The sequence below is a fragment of the Rhinolophus ferrumequinum genome, chromosome 4, assembly GCF_004115265.2.
Source record: "Rhinolophus ferrumequinum isolate MPI-CBG mRhiFer1 chromosome 4, mRhiFer1_v1.p, whole genome shotgun sequence".
Taxonomy (NCBI): Eukaryota; Metazoa; Chordata; class Mammalia; order Chiroptera; family Rhinolophidae; genus Rhinolophus; species Rhinolophus ferrumequinum.
This window is the reverse complement of record NC_046287.1, coordinates 58976916-58993387: the sequence shown is the minus strand read 5'-3', so window position 1 is coordinate 58993387 and position 16472 is coordinate 58976916. Positions and strand designations below refer to the sequence as shown.

General features: G+C 47.4%; 1 protein-coding gene across 1 annotated transcript in view; it reads right to left on the bottom strand.

Moving 5' to 3' along the window:
• SFRP1 (secreted frizzled related protein 1) overlaps positions 1–15857 on the bottom strand; it is a 48113-nt gene extending 32256 nt beyond the window's left edge. Inside the window, exons 1-2 of the mRNA XM_033104818.1 lie at positions 15000–15857; positions 9831–9908 (exon numbers count right to left, since the gene is read on the bottom strand). Of these exons, the coding sequence (XP_032960709.1) occupies positions 9831–9908; positions 15000–15543 (622 nt within the window). The 5' untranslated portion in view covers positions 15544–15857. The remainder of the gene's footprint in view (positions 1–9830; positions 9909–14999) is intronic.
• Between the last annotated feature and the right edge of the window lie 615 nt (positions 15858–16472).

The following is a 16472-nucleotide window of genomic DNA, read 5'->3' as shown; positions in this document are numbered from 1 at the left end:
CCACTGCCAAAGTACCATTTTTCCATCTTTTTACAACTCACAGACATCCTTTCCGAATTTGTAAATGGTTTCCCTCAATTCTTGCCCTAAAGGAAATAGTCCTTTATTCCCCTAAATACCTTCAAGATGCAAGTAAGCATCTACTAACTGTATCTCAGTCCCTAAGAGCAGTCAGAACAACTGCGCCTCACATACCCGCAGCCTGTCCAGCCCAGAAAGACCAAAACTGTTTATTCTCAAGACTCAAATGTGAGCATGGATGCTCTGCCCAACCCCTAAAGACCTCATCAAACAGATACATATGTAGCCTCTTCTCTGGGGCCCTTGCTTTCACCCTCTGCTCCCCCCAGAGGAAGTCGGGTTGCGTTATGCGTGGTATCCATGCACACCTTTAAACTCGGTCTTGCACCAAGGACCCCGACCAAGACCAGGGTTATCTAGAAGCTCCAGCTTCTGGGACTGGGGCTGAGAATAAGCAATTTATAACTTAGGGGTCTCTCCCTGAATAGCTTCTATGAACAATGACCACAATATCTTCCTTTCAAAGATGGAGAAGGCTTTATTTCCTCTCTTCTCCATCATCACCTTTCATTTATTCATTCACTCATCACTCACACCTGTCCTCTACACTTAATGTAGCACTCACAGAGCTGGATCTGCCCTCTTTATTCCCAAATGGATCTCGCACAGTCATCAATGAGCCATGCCAGAGATCCAGGGGAAGCATCTCATCACTTTCTGGCACTATAATTCCAGCTCAGCAGAACTCACAAGGTGATTTCACCCCCTTCCACCATGCTCTGGCCCCAGCTCCCAAATCATTCAACACGCCCCAGCCCCCTGCCAATTTGGTACAACAAATGTCTATTTTCAAAGAAACCTAAACTGGCTGCTTCTGGTTCACTTGCCTCATAACTCATCACAGGCTGTTTGTGTGACGGTGAGGGAAGCCGTCCTGTGGCTTGTGCTCTCTGAACCAGGATGTCCCTAGTGCCAGTGCTAAGTGGCACTCAAGCCCAGCAAGGCCCACACAGCGGGAGCCGCTCCTGCAAACACGGGCCCTTCCAGTTCTTGCTACTGGTGGCCCGTTCAGCCAGGCCTCAGTGCCAGGTCCTCCCAGGCACAGTAAGAGTGACAGTGCTAGTGACAGGCTGGGGCCTCTTACACAGCAAAGCTGTAGCTCAAATATTTATTGTATGTGTCTGGCTTTTACACGGAATTTGCAACCTGCCAGTTACCAGTGTTTACCTTGGTAGAAATTCACGGGAAATCTTAGCCTGAACAGGCCCAGAGTTTATTTTACTGCCAAATAAACAACTTTCTTTGATAAATCATCCATGTGACAATGTTCCTGAAAGACTAAACAAAGATTTCAAGTGCAATCTATAGGGCTTTGAGAAGCCTTCCCAAGTTAATGCATGTTTAATTGGCTGCTCTCCGCAAGCTGAAGCAGGGAAAGGGCCTGACATTTCTTTGGACATTTGTTCTCCTTTAAAAAAAAAAATACAGATTGGAGCTTTGGCTCACTTATGCAAAATGGGACAAAATTTACCAATATTTAAATATTCAGTGGCTTCTGAACATAGCCTGTTTTTTTTTGTTGTTTTTTTTGGTTTTTTTTTTGGTTGAAGGGAGTGCATGTCACAAGGCAGCTGTTGGGAAAGAAATTAAAAGCTACCCTGGATATACTACTCGAGGAAAAGGGGAGGACAGAGGGAAGTACAACACGCAAGATCTACACTATCTTAAACACACCCCAATAAATTCTGAATAGAAAAACTCACATTAGGAATAAGATTTCTAAAAAAAAAACAAAAGAAAAACTTGGGTGGGCGTGTCCTGGAATTGGTCTATACTCAGCCCAAGCTTTGAGTGTTCTGCAGTCTGAATTGTCTGATGACGTCCAGTTTCACAATGACTTAAGGATGTCCAACTAAAACTGCTAGTATGGAGGGTTGTTTTGTGTTTGCCTTGAGTTTGGTTTGAGTTTTGGTTTGGTTTGGTTTTTTAACTATAGCACCTTGAAGCTGCATAAAGTTTTTGCAAGTTTTTCCAAATGAACTTAAAAAGGCTCCTTCAGTTTAATTCTCTGTTAGCCAGAGAATTAACAAGGACATTCCGTTCTAGTTCATAAATATTTTTGCCAAACTGATTTCATTAGTGCTAGAATCTTCTTCCTACCTAGGCTAATTTCCATCCTGAAACAATTCTTTCAAATAAGAAAAGATTATTATTATGGTTTGAGCAGTCACCATATTGATTAATTCAATTCTTCCCACAGTAACACGGGAAGCACCATCCACATTTTGCAAATGAGGAGACAGGCTCAGGGAGGTTAAGAGATTTCCTCATGGTCTCTCAGCTTATCGGGCTGGGATTTAATCCAAGCCTGTCTGGCCTGAAGCCTATGTTCTTTCTAACCTACTGCACTGTCTGTGTGCCTCTTTCCACAAAGAAAGAAATCAACTATTGCTAAGCTCTTTCTATAGGTTAGGCACAGACATCAGTCCATTTACATTTCACAGACTCGGAAAGTAGTGAAGGAGCACTCTATGCCCCCCTGCCAGGGAGCTTCCTCGACCATTTCTGACAGGATGAAAACGTGATGGGCATGAGAGAACACGAAAGAGGAAGGGTATGGAATCTGGACTGGCTACCTAGGTAGATGCTGATGGGAATAAAAACTGTAAGGGATGCCAGGCAGTGGCGTTGGGCAATCAAGTGACTAACTCTCTTATGTGAGTCTTATTTTCCTCAATCTGTAAGATGAGAGCCCTGGACTGGCTGATCTGTAAGGTCCCACACCAAGCTTGGCATATCTTTAGGATGACAGAGGGACTAAGATGAGCAAGGCAACACCCAAAGAAATGGGCTGCTTGTGTGGGCTGTGAATAGCCCCCTTATCCCATCTCGTCCCTTACACCCTTTTCCTCCAACCTCTCTAAGGAAGCTTCAGAGAACAGGGGTGAACTTGAGGGCAAATACTCCTTGCCCCCCCTTCTCCATGATAGTTTATGTATATGTCAAATGATAAGGAGGACATTTTGTTAAGTGAAATAAGCCAGACACAGAAGGACAAGTATTGTAGGATTCCACTTATATGCGTACCTAGAATAGTCAAATTCATAGAGACAGAAAGTGGAATGGTGGTTTCCGGGGGTGGGGGAACGGAGATTGGGGAGTGAGTGTCTGAGTACAGAGTTTCAGTTTGGGATAATGAAAAATATCTAAAAAGGGATAGTGGTGATGGTTGCACAACAGAATGTACTTCATGCACATACTTAAAAAGGGTTAAAATGATCAATTTTATGTTATAGATATTTTACCACAATAAATTAAAAAAAAAAAAAAAAAAAAAAAGGAGGGCTAGGCACTGGGGTGGGGCCACTCACAACCAGACAATTACAGAACTGCAGGTTGGAGAGTACATCAACAGACCCCCAAACTACACAGTTTGGCAACTGACCATCCCAAGGAATAACCTACTCAGAACTGGATTTAACCACAAAGAGGGGGACGTCATGTGTCAGCCTCTTCTGAACCAACCATGCCCATGCTTACGTCTGTCTTAGGACAAAGAAAAGCAATCATTTCAACATGATGCAGGGAGGGGCGAGGGCTGTAAAACAGAATTTGGTTCAGGAAAGATCTCAACTACACTGAGAGCAGAGGACAGAGAGTTTCTGTCCTTGTTTGGTGAGAGCTGTGAAGGGAGGCCTTGTCTGCCCGGGACAGGTCTTAGGGGCTACTGCCCTCCCTGCAAAGAGCACCTATGAATGTGTACCGAGTCCAGCCTACATGCCGGTTCCTTACACGCTATTTCAGCTACACCTCAACAAAACTTATACCTGGCTGTCAGTTGCCATTTCACAGAGGGAAACTGAAGCCTGGAGAGGTTGACAGATTTGCCCAGTATTGCAGGGCATACATATAGTAGCACAGAGAGCATTAAACTCAGTTCCAGAGAATGCCATGCGCCATCCATGGATCCTGGGTTTCTGTGTCCTTTCTCATACTTCAGCATACTTTTATAGGTTCAAAGATGCTAAAGAGAAATGCTTCTCGTTGAAATGTGTTTCATCTATCTTCCTGCCACAGATACAGCCAAGAAGGAATCAGAGATGGAGATAGACTGCACCATGCTCACCGGAAGGGAAAATCTGGCTCTTAGCCCAGCTTTTCCTCAGTTCCTTGATGTGGATTCAGAGTGCAAAGTGCTCCCGTGTGACTTCAATCTAAACTGCCCAAGGCCTGATTCCTCTGACCACAACTCCAGGTTTCGGGGCTGCTCAGGAACTCTCCAGTCTGAGATTGTAGGTGAGCAGGGAACTGCCATCACAACTCACCCAGCCAACTCGAAGGCTGCAAAGGCTCCTGGTTCCGCTCTGGTCTCTGCACTATCCAACCCAGCCCCAGGCACGGGAAGACTACCTAGAATGGCACTCAGACCGTGAGCTGGGAGCGACACTTCCAGTGTACTTAAAGCACCCGACCCCATGTTCTCCTGCACATGAGATGCCACAACTCCTTGCAAGTACTTAGAGATCTGTGGATGGACTATGTATTGTAGAGATCATCCCTGACAATAAAAACCAGTTGTTTTGAGTCTGCCAACTCCCACCTAGGCTAACAATTCCTTCTCCCTTGTCTATTTAATTTTACTTGGACTAAACTAGATTGCTGAATATTAGGGCTTTTTTTGTTCTTTTATACATACACTCAGTCACCTAAAACATGGCATGTAATTTTCCTTGAACTTAATAAACAAGAGACACAGAGTCACTTGGAAAGGAACTTTCTCCGTTTATGAAAAAAGGAAGTCCAATTTCCAAATCCCAGCATCCCGTCATTCATATTCTCATCTGACAAGCTTTTATTTTATGCCGCCATGTCTAAGACACTGTGCCAGAGACTATGTAAGTACAAACAAGCCTTGTTTCTGTTCATGTTAAGACACAGATTATCGTTACATTTGAACATGAAGCATGTTTTCTTTGTCAGGGGTACAAAATGAATAACACGTCTCACAACTCATGGGCATCTTACACTAGGTAAAGTATGGTACAAGATACAGACCCTGCTCTCAAGCAGCTTACAGATGTTCCAATTACTGTGCTGGCAGCCGGTTTTCCTCATCTGCGGGAGGAAACCACGGTTTGGTTTGGAAAGGCTGAACCCATTTTTTGCAAGAGATCAAACTGCCCTTCAGAGTAAAACACTGTGCCTTCCAACAGCAGCACAGCCAAGACACCTTGAGAAAGGGGTGCGAACAAATTAGTGAAGGAGCAGGAACCTCTAAAAATATTTCTTTGAGGGGAATACTCCCAAATGCTACCTGTGAGTGCTGATTTTTCTTTCCTATTTGACTCATTTTAGGGTTGCAATGTATGGTTTTACTCTTTATGAGGAAACATATAGTGGAAAAAAAAAATCCAGAAGGCAAGGAAAATTTCTGGAGGCAAAGTAATCTTTTTCCACAGCGAGAAAATACTGGGCTTAAAAAAAAAAAAAAAATTTGCCACCTGAATTCTCAAGCTCAAAAAACTGGAGAAGCCAGTACAAGAGAAAGCTCTAAACTATCTTACCGTGTTTCCCTGAAAATAAGACCTAGCCGGACAATCAGCTCTAATGCGTTTTTTTGGAGCAAAAATTAATGTAAGACCAGGTCTTATAATAAGACCCGCTCTTATATTACAATACAATAAGACCAGGTATTATATTATATTATATTATATTATATTATATTATATTATATCCGGTCTTATAGTATAGTAAAATAAGACCAGGTCTTACATTAATTTTTATTCCAAAAGATGCATTGCATTAGACCTGATTGTCTGGCTAGGGTCTTATTTTGGGGGAAACACACACAGTAGCAGAAGTATATCGTCATGCACATTCCTACCAGAAAAGCTTACGGGTATTTGCAGATACTGGAGAAGAAGCTAGAGAGAGTGGTCAGAGGTGGGGTCCTAACCTCACAGCAATTATAAATCAGATCCGCACATCCCTGGGATAAGTTAACCTGAAGGAAAGACAGCTATGGGCACTGAGTTGTTAACAGCAGGATTATTAGTATGGCAGCTTGCAAGTACTATATTGGCCTGTTTAAGAGACGAGGGCAGCACCCCGTTGTCATACAGCGGGAAAAGCAGAGAGAAAACAAAAAGCAGATCAGTACAACCTAAGTTAAGCACAGCAGGCAGGCTGACCACCATGTTGAATTCAGAGACTTTGCACCACCTAACTTTTGGCTTTCCCACATCTGGTGCTTGATCCAGACTGATCCAGCTGCATTCCTGAGCATCAGCACACAGGTGTTTCTACTGATGCTTTTCCCTGTTGGGGGAAAAAAATGTGCTCTGAACTGAGGAGGTACAGTGCAGGGGTGGAGAGATTAGTGGCCAAGCAGACCAGCCAGAGAGTTAAAAATGTACTGCCTGAGGAGGAGGTAATGGGTTGGACATGCAGGAGTCCAAAGATGCACTGGCAGGGGGGCAAGTGTGTGTGCTGACCCAGAAGGAATACACCCCTTGTTCCTGGAGCTCACAGAGAGCTTTCCAACAACCTGATATCTTTCCACCGGGGATGTCAGAGCCACTTAATGCAAAGTTTGATCCCTGGAGTAGGGAGTAAAACATTCTTTTTCTTTTCTGTAGTGTGTCAGCTTGCATTGCTGAATTTCTTTGTTTCCTAACTGAATCCCATCAGCGTAGCTGACTGCCTCACTTACTTGAACTAAACTAGGAAACAAGTTTCTCAACAAGCCTGCATTCCCAGGGTGCTGAGAAGGGCAGAGCTAAGCTCAGCCCCTGCAAAGAGAGAAAGGAAAAACAAATCCCTATTTACTGTCTTATAAGATTATAAATAAAAAGCCAAAAAGTCTCTCCTGCATCCAAATCACAAAAGCCTGGCATACACCCATACCTACGCTGAGGAGACAAATGCCTCTAGGACAAAGTCCAGCAGCTGTTGGTCTTCCCTTAAGTGGGGGAGGCAGCATGACAGAGAGTAAAAAAGTTCTATAAACTCAAGAAGAAAATAATCTCAGGGCTAGAAAAACACAGTCCCAAACAGCTAATCTCTCAGATTCACCAAGACTTAACTGGTTATTAAAATAAGATATACCCCTCCCTCCTAGAAGCAGTGAGGAAGTGCTTGCTGCTTAGCAGGTACCTACTACAGTGGGAAAAGGATATCCATCCCCAGGTGAGTTACCTGAGCACCCTCTAACCCAGGGGTGTCCAAACTGCGGCCCGCGGGCCAACTGCGGCCCGTGATCCAGTTTTTATTGGCCCGCAGCAAATTCCAAAAATATATTTAGTTTACTTAAATAAACCAGGTGAGGCAATACGTACTTCACCTCGAGTGAGTGGCCCGGCTGTTTGTGTATTTTACCACATATGGCCCTTGGTAAAAAACGTTGAAAAAAGTTTGGACACCCCAGCTCTAAACCCTTGCCCTACACCACAGGTCAACCTTCCACATTCAAATTCTTTACCCAAGGCTTGCCTCTTCAGCTCATGTCTAGGGAATGTCTCTAGTTTAGCTAGTTGCCACAAAGTCCCCAGCTACCAACCAGAATTTTGGTGGGCAACTGGGAGAAGAGGGAGAAAACCTGCTAACAAGTTCAGGTTGGTAAGTTCCAGGCAAAAATCTGAGCATAAGCATGGAATCTCTTCTCACATAGTTCCTCAGCATTAACTTTGGCCTTGAGTTTCCACAGACCGCTGTCAGCTGGTGAAATAAAAAATGACTCCACAGTTCTCTAGGAAATCAGTGATTAGTGTTTGGTCAAAATTTTTTTTCAACTTTTAGTTAAATTTTAATTTATTCTAAATATTTTGGGATATGGCATCTAGTACAGTACCTTCCACTCAAGAAATGTTGAATGAATGAGTAATCAATGAATGATCAGATGCATTGAATTTGAGTTTCTAAACTCAAATTCAGGCATCACCTGCCAGTCACCTCCACACACTCAGTTCCAGGGTCTACCATCACACTTCCCTCAGGAGCTGAGCCTAACGAAAGTTACATGAGCATATACATTAGCTAATATATTACCTGTCAGACTTTATTCTAACATGATGCCCTGGATTTGATGAAATGTCGAGGGGCCAGTTTCTAACAGTGAGTGTGGTGATTTACAATATCTGAAGAGGATCAATGAAATCCACAAGAGCGGCCCCTTAGTTACCCCTTGTAAGGATCCTTAAGGAACACAGCTACACTTGAGCAGATTCTTCCTGCCCCACACATGCAGCAAAAATTTTCTCATCAAGATTTCTGAGAAATTTTACTTATGTCCTTTTTCTCTATATCCAAATGTGTCTTTAGGAAGGAATCGCATCCCCATGTGCGGAAGAAAAGCTTGTTGCTAAGGCAGTGGGGGGCCGTGGCAGGAGCTCTGCCAGGCTCAGCCTGGTGTTTGGCACCCACAGACGAAGCAAACGTGTGACCATTGAGAAGCAAATGTCACCACGATCAGATGGAAGGGTAATCAGAGCCCACTATAATTTTACCTGAGTTCACTTAAAATAACAAGAAAAAGGGTGTGACAAACACAAGCAGCAAAATGCAGAGTAGATCACATCTTCCTAGTGGTCCTGCTGTCCTCTCCCAAGAACGAAGGAGGCAGGCAGAGACAGCTAGTACAGAAATAAAGCACACAAAAAGCATCCATCCTCAAGAAGCTCTCTGTGGCAGAGTCTGAATTCTCCAACTTCTGTCCTCAGTCACAATGACACATACCCTGAGAATCTGTCTGTTACACGTATAATTTCCTTTAACTCACACGTGCACTCACATATGTGCGGCTCATTCAAACACAGTATTCTGCCAGTACAAGGCCCTTATTATGCCTGGTTAATGACATGGAGTAGGTTTCTGAAGGGACATAAAGACTCATGGTACCTACCGTTCTGCTTTTCCTGGTAAGAATTCTGTATGAAATCCAGCCTGAGGGACACAGTGCAGGCACCATGAGAAACGCACTGTTCGGTGTCAGGCTAAACCTGTCCTTCAGCAAAGTGGGCCTGGCCCAAGCCACTTCCTGGCATCCGTATAAAATGGAGGCAGGCGCAAGGGAGTCAGCCCTTCAAATGGATGTGGTTTACGTTTACTTTTCCCAGAGGAGAGACTCCCAGGGTGTCCGGGGCACAGGTCTTCTGCAGGACAGACTACAAGGGACCATCCCTGATAGGCCCCTTGAGATCTGCTCCCCAGGCCACATCCAACCCTTCTCCTGGGGCTGTAAGTGCTGATTCGATGTTCCCTTATTAAGCCGGAGTGATGTGTGGGAAAAGGGAGAGAAGTCCTGCTACTGTGGAGATGTCAATTTTCTTTGCCTGAAAGGACTCCTCCTCTGAATGCCCTAAGGTTGGACTCTCCCCTCCCTGGAAAGGCACCCCATCATCAGCCATTTCAGATCCTGGGTAGAGTGGTGCTGACACCTAGGGGTGGATGGAGAAAGAGCCAGCATGGAGAGAAGGCCAGCTCAAGCTGCCCGCTGCCAAGGAGTGGTGTTTCCCCTAGCTCCTGTCCACCTGTCCCAAGTCTCCCTCCCTCCATTCCTACAGAAAGTCCCTAAAAACCTGTCCGGTGATCTCCCCTACAGAAGGACGAAAGCAAAATTTGACTTTAATAAATACTGGCCAGTTCCCCACCCTATCTGGTCTTCCATCTGCCTGAGAAAAGCAGCCATTGGGAAGATTGGAGGTAGAAAGTATAAAGCTCCATAAAGATGCATCAACAGGCTGTGTTCAGCAGGGCCAGGAGGAACCAGGGAATGTCAAACCTCCCTGAGGAGGTCGGGGACGCTTTCTTACCAAATTCGCTCGCACAGAGATGTTCAATTATGGCTTCAGATTTCAATTCGTTGTCACATGGAGGACACACAGTTGTGCCTAGGAAGGGAAAGGGGGAGAAACAGGAGTTGTGAGTTATAGGGGTACGGGGTGCAGGCAAGAACCGGCCCTGGGAAAGAGATCAGCCCATGGCCAGGATGAAAGTAGTTAAAGGTCTTCTTGAATTTCTGAAGGGCAACCTGAGAATCGAAAACAAGAGTCCCGGAGCCCAGGGCCTAAAGCTATAAACCGAATGTGGTTTCCTGAAAATTTGGGGGCTAGAGCTGTTGAATATGGCACAACAACTTAAACCAACTTTATATAGGGCTGGATGGGGCAGGTCCTATGAATTGTGGCTTGATGGGGTATGATAGGTTCCTGTGAAAAGCTGACTTTTCACATATAGTCCAGTTGTTTGTTTCCTGTTCTTTTCTCCCCTCTCCTTTAAATATTCCCCTCTGATTCCTGCCCCCTTTCCATTCCCAAACTCCCAAGACAGCAGATCAACCTGACCAGCTCTCTAAGAGACAAGAAAAAAAAAATTTTCCAGACTCACAAACTCTAACCCCAGGCCCTGAACACCCCTCTCCAAAAGGGCTATTGCAGTATAAGCTCCTAGCAAGAGCTGCCAAATGGGAGGACAGAGGTGGATGGGACAGACCCTCTGGAGGCGTTTTCACGGCACTGTGAAGTGCTTTGAAGAGGAGGTGTGTGTGTGTGTGTGTGAGTGTGTGTGTGTGTGTGTGTGTCCAGTATGAGGGCCAGTGGGAGGTGGCTAAGCCCCAGGGGAGGAGGCACCTGAGGCCAGGGCTAGAGGCTTCCTCCAAGCCAAAATTCTGCTCATCCTGGAGGGATCCCTAAGAGGTAAAGCGCCTTCATGGAAGGACAGGGAGAAAGTGGTACAGTGGAATCCCCAGAAGGGGGTCTTATCATCACCACTACCACCATCACCATTATCATACCATCATCATCATCACTGCCATCATCATCATCATCACCATCACCACCTTTCAAACAACCTGCAGTTTAATCCATGGTCTAGGGAAGCATTACCATGTTTTAAGAGCAAGCCATCCCTGGCACAGCACTGAAGGCCAAACCAGCCTGGAGCTAAGGAGCACAGGAAAGTCACCACAAGGAAGGACAGTGTGCTGAGCGATCCCAGCTCACATATAAGGCTATTTGTCCCCTCCCTCTCCACTGCTTCTGGGACAGTATCTCCTCCTCAGTGAGCTCCCTCCTTTGTGGCTCAATGAAATGGGCAAAGCCTCCCAAGATGGATGATAAGGAGGGAGCTGCACAGCTCCTAGGACACAGCTGATCCAGAGCTGATCACCCACCCCCCACTTCCAAGCAGGGTCCCTGCATGGCCTTAGTCTCTGTTGCCAGACTCCTCTCTCGCCTTTACTCTATACTCAAGGCCAAACACTATCCAGATTCTCAGTGCAGCAAGAACCACAGCTGCACTCGCAGCAAAAGACTGTGTGACTGTCTTTTGGCCCAGATGTTGGAAATTTGGTTTTCACCTAGAGCTTGGGACTGGTAGTGTTCATATCAAAGGGAATACCTTATCCAAAATTTTGCATATGGTTCTTGCTTCCATGGGGAGAAAAACAGGGAAAGGAAGCCCCACAATAAAAGAAGGACCACGTTATTTAAACCCAGAGAGTCAATTGTGCTTTGGGGTTTTCCTTGTTTAGGTTATTTTTTAAAAAGTAGAAGTTACCACATTGCAAGGTTCCATAAGTATAATCTTGACCAAACAAGCTGCAGAGCCAAAGCTATTGCCAGGTTGCCATCCACGCCACACTCTCACATCATCGCATCCCTGACCCTACTGGCAGCCAGGGGCTCTGTACCCCACAGGGGCATTTTCCTCAGGCCCATCAGTTACACTTGACCTTCCGTGCCTCCCAGGATGGCAGGAGCTCATTGAGGTGAGCTCTGTGTGTTCTCAATATGGCTTTCCCCATCTTGCTTTCCTTACAGCCAACTCTGGAGCAGCTCAACCCAGAGAAGGGAGGAATGTTAATGCAATATTAATCTGTGCCCCCTCCAATTGTCCTTGGGGCCCCTCAGGCTGCCTCAGCAGGAAAAATCCATCCCGTCATTCGTCTGCGAGGTAGAACTAAATCGCTGTTTTAAGGCATATTTAAAATAATATTTAAAGCAAAGGAACAAAAAACTAAAATGTTTTGTGTTTTATCAATATTTAAGGAGGAGTAGAGGAGAAAGTACAACACTGGAATCAGGATTAAGTGCATTTTTAAAAATCAATGCACACACACGCACACAGCACATTCTCTCCCCTCCCGTTCTCTCACACACATTCGCACAAGTGTTCTCTCTCTCTCTCTCTCTTTCTCTCTCTCTCTCTCTCTCTCACACACACACACACACACACACACAGAGCAGGCCTTTCCTGGGCAGCTCCTTGGTACATGGAGAAGGGACCTATAGAAAGCGCGAATGAGGGTACTGTGGCCTCTGCAATCTGTGACTAAAACTGCCAGGCTAATTTAATGCACAACATGCCTAAACAACAACTCAACTAAAAGTATGTGCTTATTCATACAACTTGAATCAGGAAAACCTGGCAGGGAGGGGAAACAACTATTTATCAGCCTGGGAGTACACAGGTCTAATGTAAGTACAAGATTTAGAAATAACTTTCCTGGAAAAAGAAAACTTGCCTCTCCTGGAACAAATGCAGCTCGGGCAGGAGTAGCCTTTTGGGGGGAAAGGTATCTTCTGACTCATTTCTCATTATCAAGTTTATCTTTAATAACAAAGGGCTACCCAATACCCCAAAACTATACATGTCCAAGGATATGAACAGAAACCAGTCAAACCATGCAGAGATATGGTGCTGTTTTGAAAATTCAGTTTTAATCTTAAAGAAAAAAAGGCAATAAAAGTAGTGCACGTGTACTTATTGTTATCCACAAGTAGCAGTTCTTATTCCTGAGCCACCAGCCTTAAGGTAATGAGGACCAGTAATGTGGTCAGTCTCAACCTGCCCCTACACACACACACACACACAGCCCTCCCACCTCCATGCTCAGCTGACAGTCTGTGGCCATTCAGCCTCAGAGGAAGTCATGTGGGGCTCCCTCCCACTGAGCAGCTGCAGTCCTGGGGAGGAATGGATGCCCTCTCAGGATACAGCCTCTCACCAAAAATGCCTAGGGGAGAACCAGTTCCCTAGTCCCACACCTGAACCGGTCCTCTCACAGCCTTTCTATCTGTTCAGCAGCTGATCTTGGGAGGGTGACTACCTGGGCACACCTGGGATGGAGGGAAGGGGAAAGGAGGATGGTACAAAGGTCCAGACTGAGGAAGTGGCAGACAAGTGGAACAGCAGCCAAGGAGTAAAAGGCTTCAAGATGACAATTATTCCGTTTTCTGCTACTTCATTTCAGCCTTTTGGGGGGGCTCATCTGGGAGGATTCTTTCCCCTTCATAAGGAGACACCCCAGCCAGTCCCCACATCTCCCCCTCAGAACGTGTTCCCCCAAAGGTCTCCACTTCATGACTACCAGCTGTCCCAAAAAAAGGCAACTGGGAGTGGACTCAGCGCGAGCAGAGCTGACCACAGCCTCCAGGGACAGGGTTGAGCCAATCCCCCAGAGCCAGTCAGAGGAAGGGGAGAAGGAATATTCTGTGGGCAGCAGGGGCTGGCTCCACACCCGCAAAACACAAAGTGCTTTGTTTGCTCTAGGGAACTGCTCAGCTCCCGATCTCAAAGGGCTGCCCTTCCCGGAGGTTAACCCTGTGCAGACACCCAGGAAGCGGAGAGCAGAGGTTCTGAGACCTCACCCCTGCCTGCTGCCTTTCCCACCTAGCCGGGATCCATGCCACCCAATATTGGTCACACTGGACTTATCTTCTCCCTCCTTGGAATAAGCAAGAGCATTCAAAATTCGAGGTGCCTCTTTCCCCATACCTATCCCTACCCTCACTCTGGGGGAGCACACCCTTCAGTGGACATCTTTTAGGCATCACTTCAAGATGCCCTAAGTCAGCAAGCAGCCCCACCCCCACCCTAAGCCCCCTTCCCAAAAAACACTCCGGATTTAGGCCCCTGTGCTAACAGCACCTGAGTATATGTCTCCCAGCTCAGATTACTTCTACATCCTTGAGTCTCAACTCTGCTTTGGAAGAATTAAGGATTGAAATCACGCCTATAAAAGTTAGGCCACTGCGTTGGGTTTTTTGTTTGGTTTGTTTTGTTGCCTCTCTGGGATTTTTTTCCTCCCACTCAAGAATTGCCCTTTAAGTGGGAGGGGGTTCGAAGAGGAACCTCAGGCCCTCGGAAACCAGAAGCGGTTAGGAAAGTCTCCAATTTGCGGAGCTCCACTCCCCAAGGAGAGACGAACAATGAACTAATTACACCTTTATCTTTCTAATTTACCTGAGGATTTGCGTAAATGAGAGAAGCCGGGGGGTATGCAAGAGTGAGATACAAGAGGCTTTCCTTCCCTAGCCCTCCTGAAGCTGTTACCTGAAAGGGGTGGAGAAACAGAAATCCCCACTTTCTAAACTTTTTTTTTTCTCTCAGCCAGTTCTGCAGCAGTCCTGGTCTACTTGGCTGAATGACTAGTTAAGGAAAGAGTTGTTGTTCAGTTTTTTTGGTTTTTTTAATCCTCATGGAACCTATTAAAACAAAGCTGCGCCTTAGCATGTTCCGGGCTTTCTGAGCTTTCTACACTTTGGGTTTGGTTTTTTCCCTATTGGCGCATCCCGTCTTCGGATGTTAAACCCTTCGGTGGGGACGTGGTTCCCTCCCAAAAGAGGGACGAGCTGTCCTTTTATTTGGCACATAAGGCTTTGTTCCAGGTATGGAAAAACGAGACTGAACCCCAGGAAGAGCCTTTCCAGGAGCAGGACCGAGTTTGTGTGGGGCGGAGGAGCAGCCGCTGCTGCGGGGGAAGCCCCGCCGTTCGTGCATCTGGGTCCGCACAGGCGCTAAGCAACGCCGTAGAAAAATACTTCTGCACAGCTTGAGAGCAGTCTCTGGGGAGCACGTCCGAACTACCAACTGGAGCGGCGGCGGTGATCCAGTGGCAGGGGCTTTCCCGCAGCCCCCGCAGCAGCCCGGCCCGCCCCGGGGTCCCTGGCCGCTTGGGGCGTCCGAGGGGGTGGCCTTACCTTGGGGCTTGGAGGCTTCGGTAGCATTGGGCGGGGTCATGGCGATGCAGACGTCCCCCTCGGGGAACTTGTCACACTTGAGCATCTCGGGCCAGTAGAAGCCGAAGAACTGCATGACCGGCTCGCACGAGTCGCGGACGGCCTCGCAGAGCCAGCGGCACGGGTAGATGGGCCGGTCCAGGCAGACCGGCGCGAAGAGCGAGCAGAGGAAGACCTGGGTGCCGATGTGGCAGTTCTTGTTGAGCAGAGGCACCCAGCTGCTAGCCTGCTGCTTCACCTCGGCCATGGTCTCGTGCTCCAGCAGGTTGGGCAGCACCATCTTCTTGTAGCCCACGTTGTGGCACAGCCGCAGGTCCGCCGGGATGTCCACGCACTGCGGCGGCTTGGTGTAGAAGCGCCCGCTCTGGTACGAGCCGATGTCCGACTGGAAGCTCACGTAGTCGTACTCGCTGGCCGAACCCGCGGCCAGCAACCCGGCGGCCAGCGCCAGCAGCACGCCCCCGGCGGCCCCGCGCCCGCCCCCCGCGCCGCGCCCGCTGCCCATGCTGGCTCAACGCACTCGCTCCCGCGACGTCGGGGCTGCTTCGGCCGCCTCCCCGCGCGCGTCCCGCCGCAAACTTCCAGGAGTCTCCGGGGACAAAAGGGGTCGTACCCACCCTGGCCTGGGTCGGTGGCCGCGCGCTCCTGCCCAGTCCTCGGCGGGTGGCGGCCCTCGGCCTGCCGCGGGGAGGGTAGCGCGCGCGGCCTGAGTGCTGCCTGGGCTCCGGGGCGCGCGGCACCTACTCCCGAGGCTGCAGGACTCGAGTGCCCGGTGCTCCTGTTGCAAAGCCCTCGGAGTCTCCCGGTGCAGCCAATCAGCTCCGGGCTGCGGCGAGCCGCACTCATTTAGCACGTCAGTCACCGGCGCAATTAGCCAATCGCTTCACTTGCTGGAGGGTTTGGTTTACTAGAACCAAACACAGGTCAACACCCCTTAAAAAAACAAAATCAAAAAAATAAATAAATAAAAGAAGGAAAATAATGAGAGAAAATAGGAAAAGTAAAGAAAGAGGAAATAGAAGTGTGGGGTGGGTAATGAGAATGTTTAACGCTGTAATTAACTTGCTTAGGTTCTCAAAGAAGCAAGGAATTTAACAATACTTGCAATTCCATGAGATAACGAAGACTCTTTTTTACACTTCTTCCTAATTTCAATCAGCAGCCCACCAGACAAGCAGCTCACCTCCTCAGTTTTGTTCTGTGTAGCTGCAGTACAAAGACAAGGCGGTTTCCAGACAAACATGGGCTCAGAAAGGCAGAAGCGACAGAGGTCTGCTTTTTAATCCCCAGCCGGCCAGGCTTGGCTCCTGCAAAGAAAAGAGGAAGGTGTAGTTGGGGCTCTTTGCTGTTTTAAAAATGCAGCACCTTTCCAGGTGGAATAACCGGATGGTAGCCCTCCAACAAAACCAAAGGCACTAAGTAAATGTTGCTCAG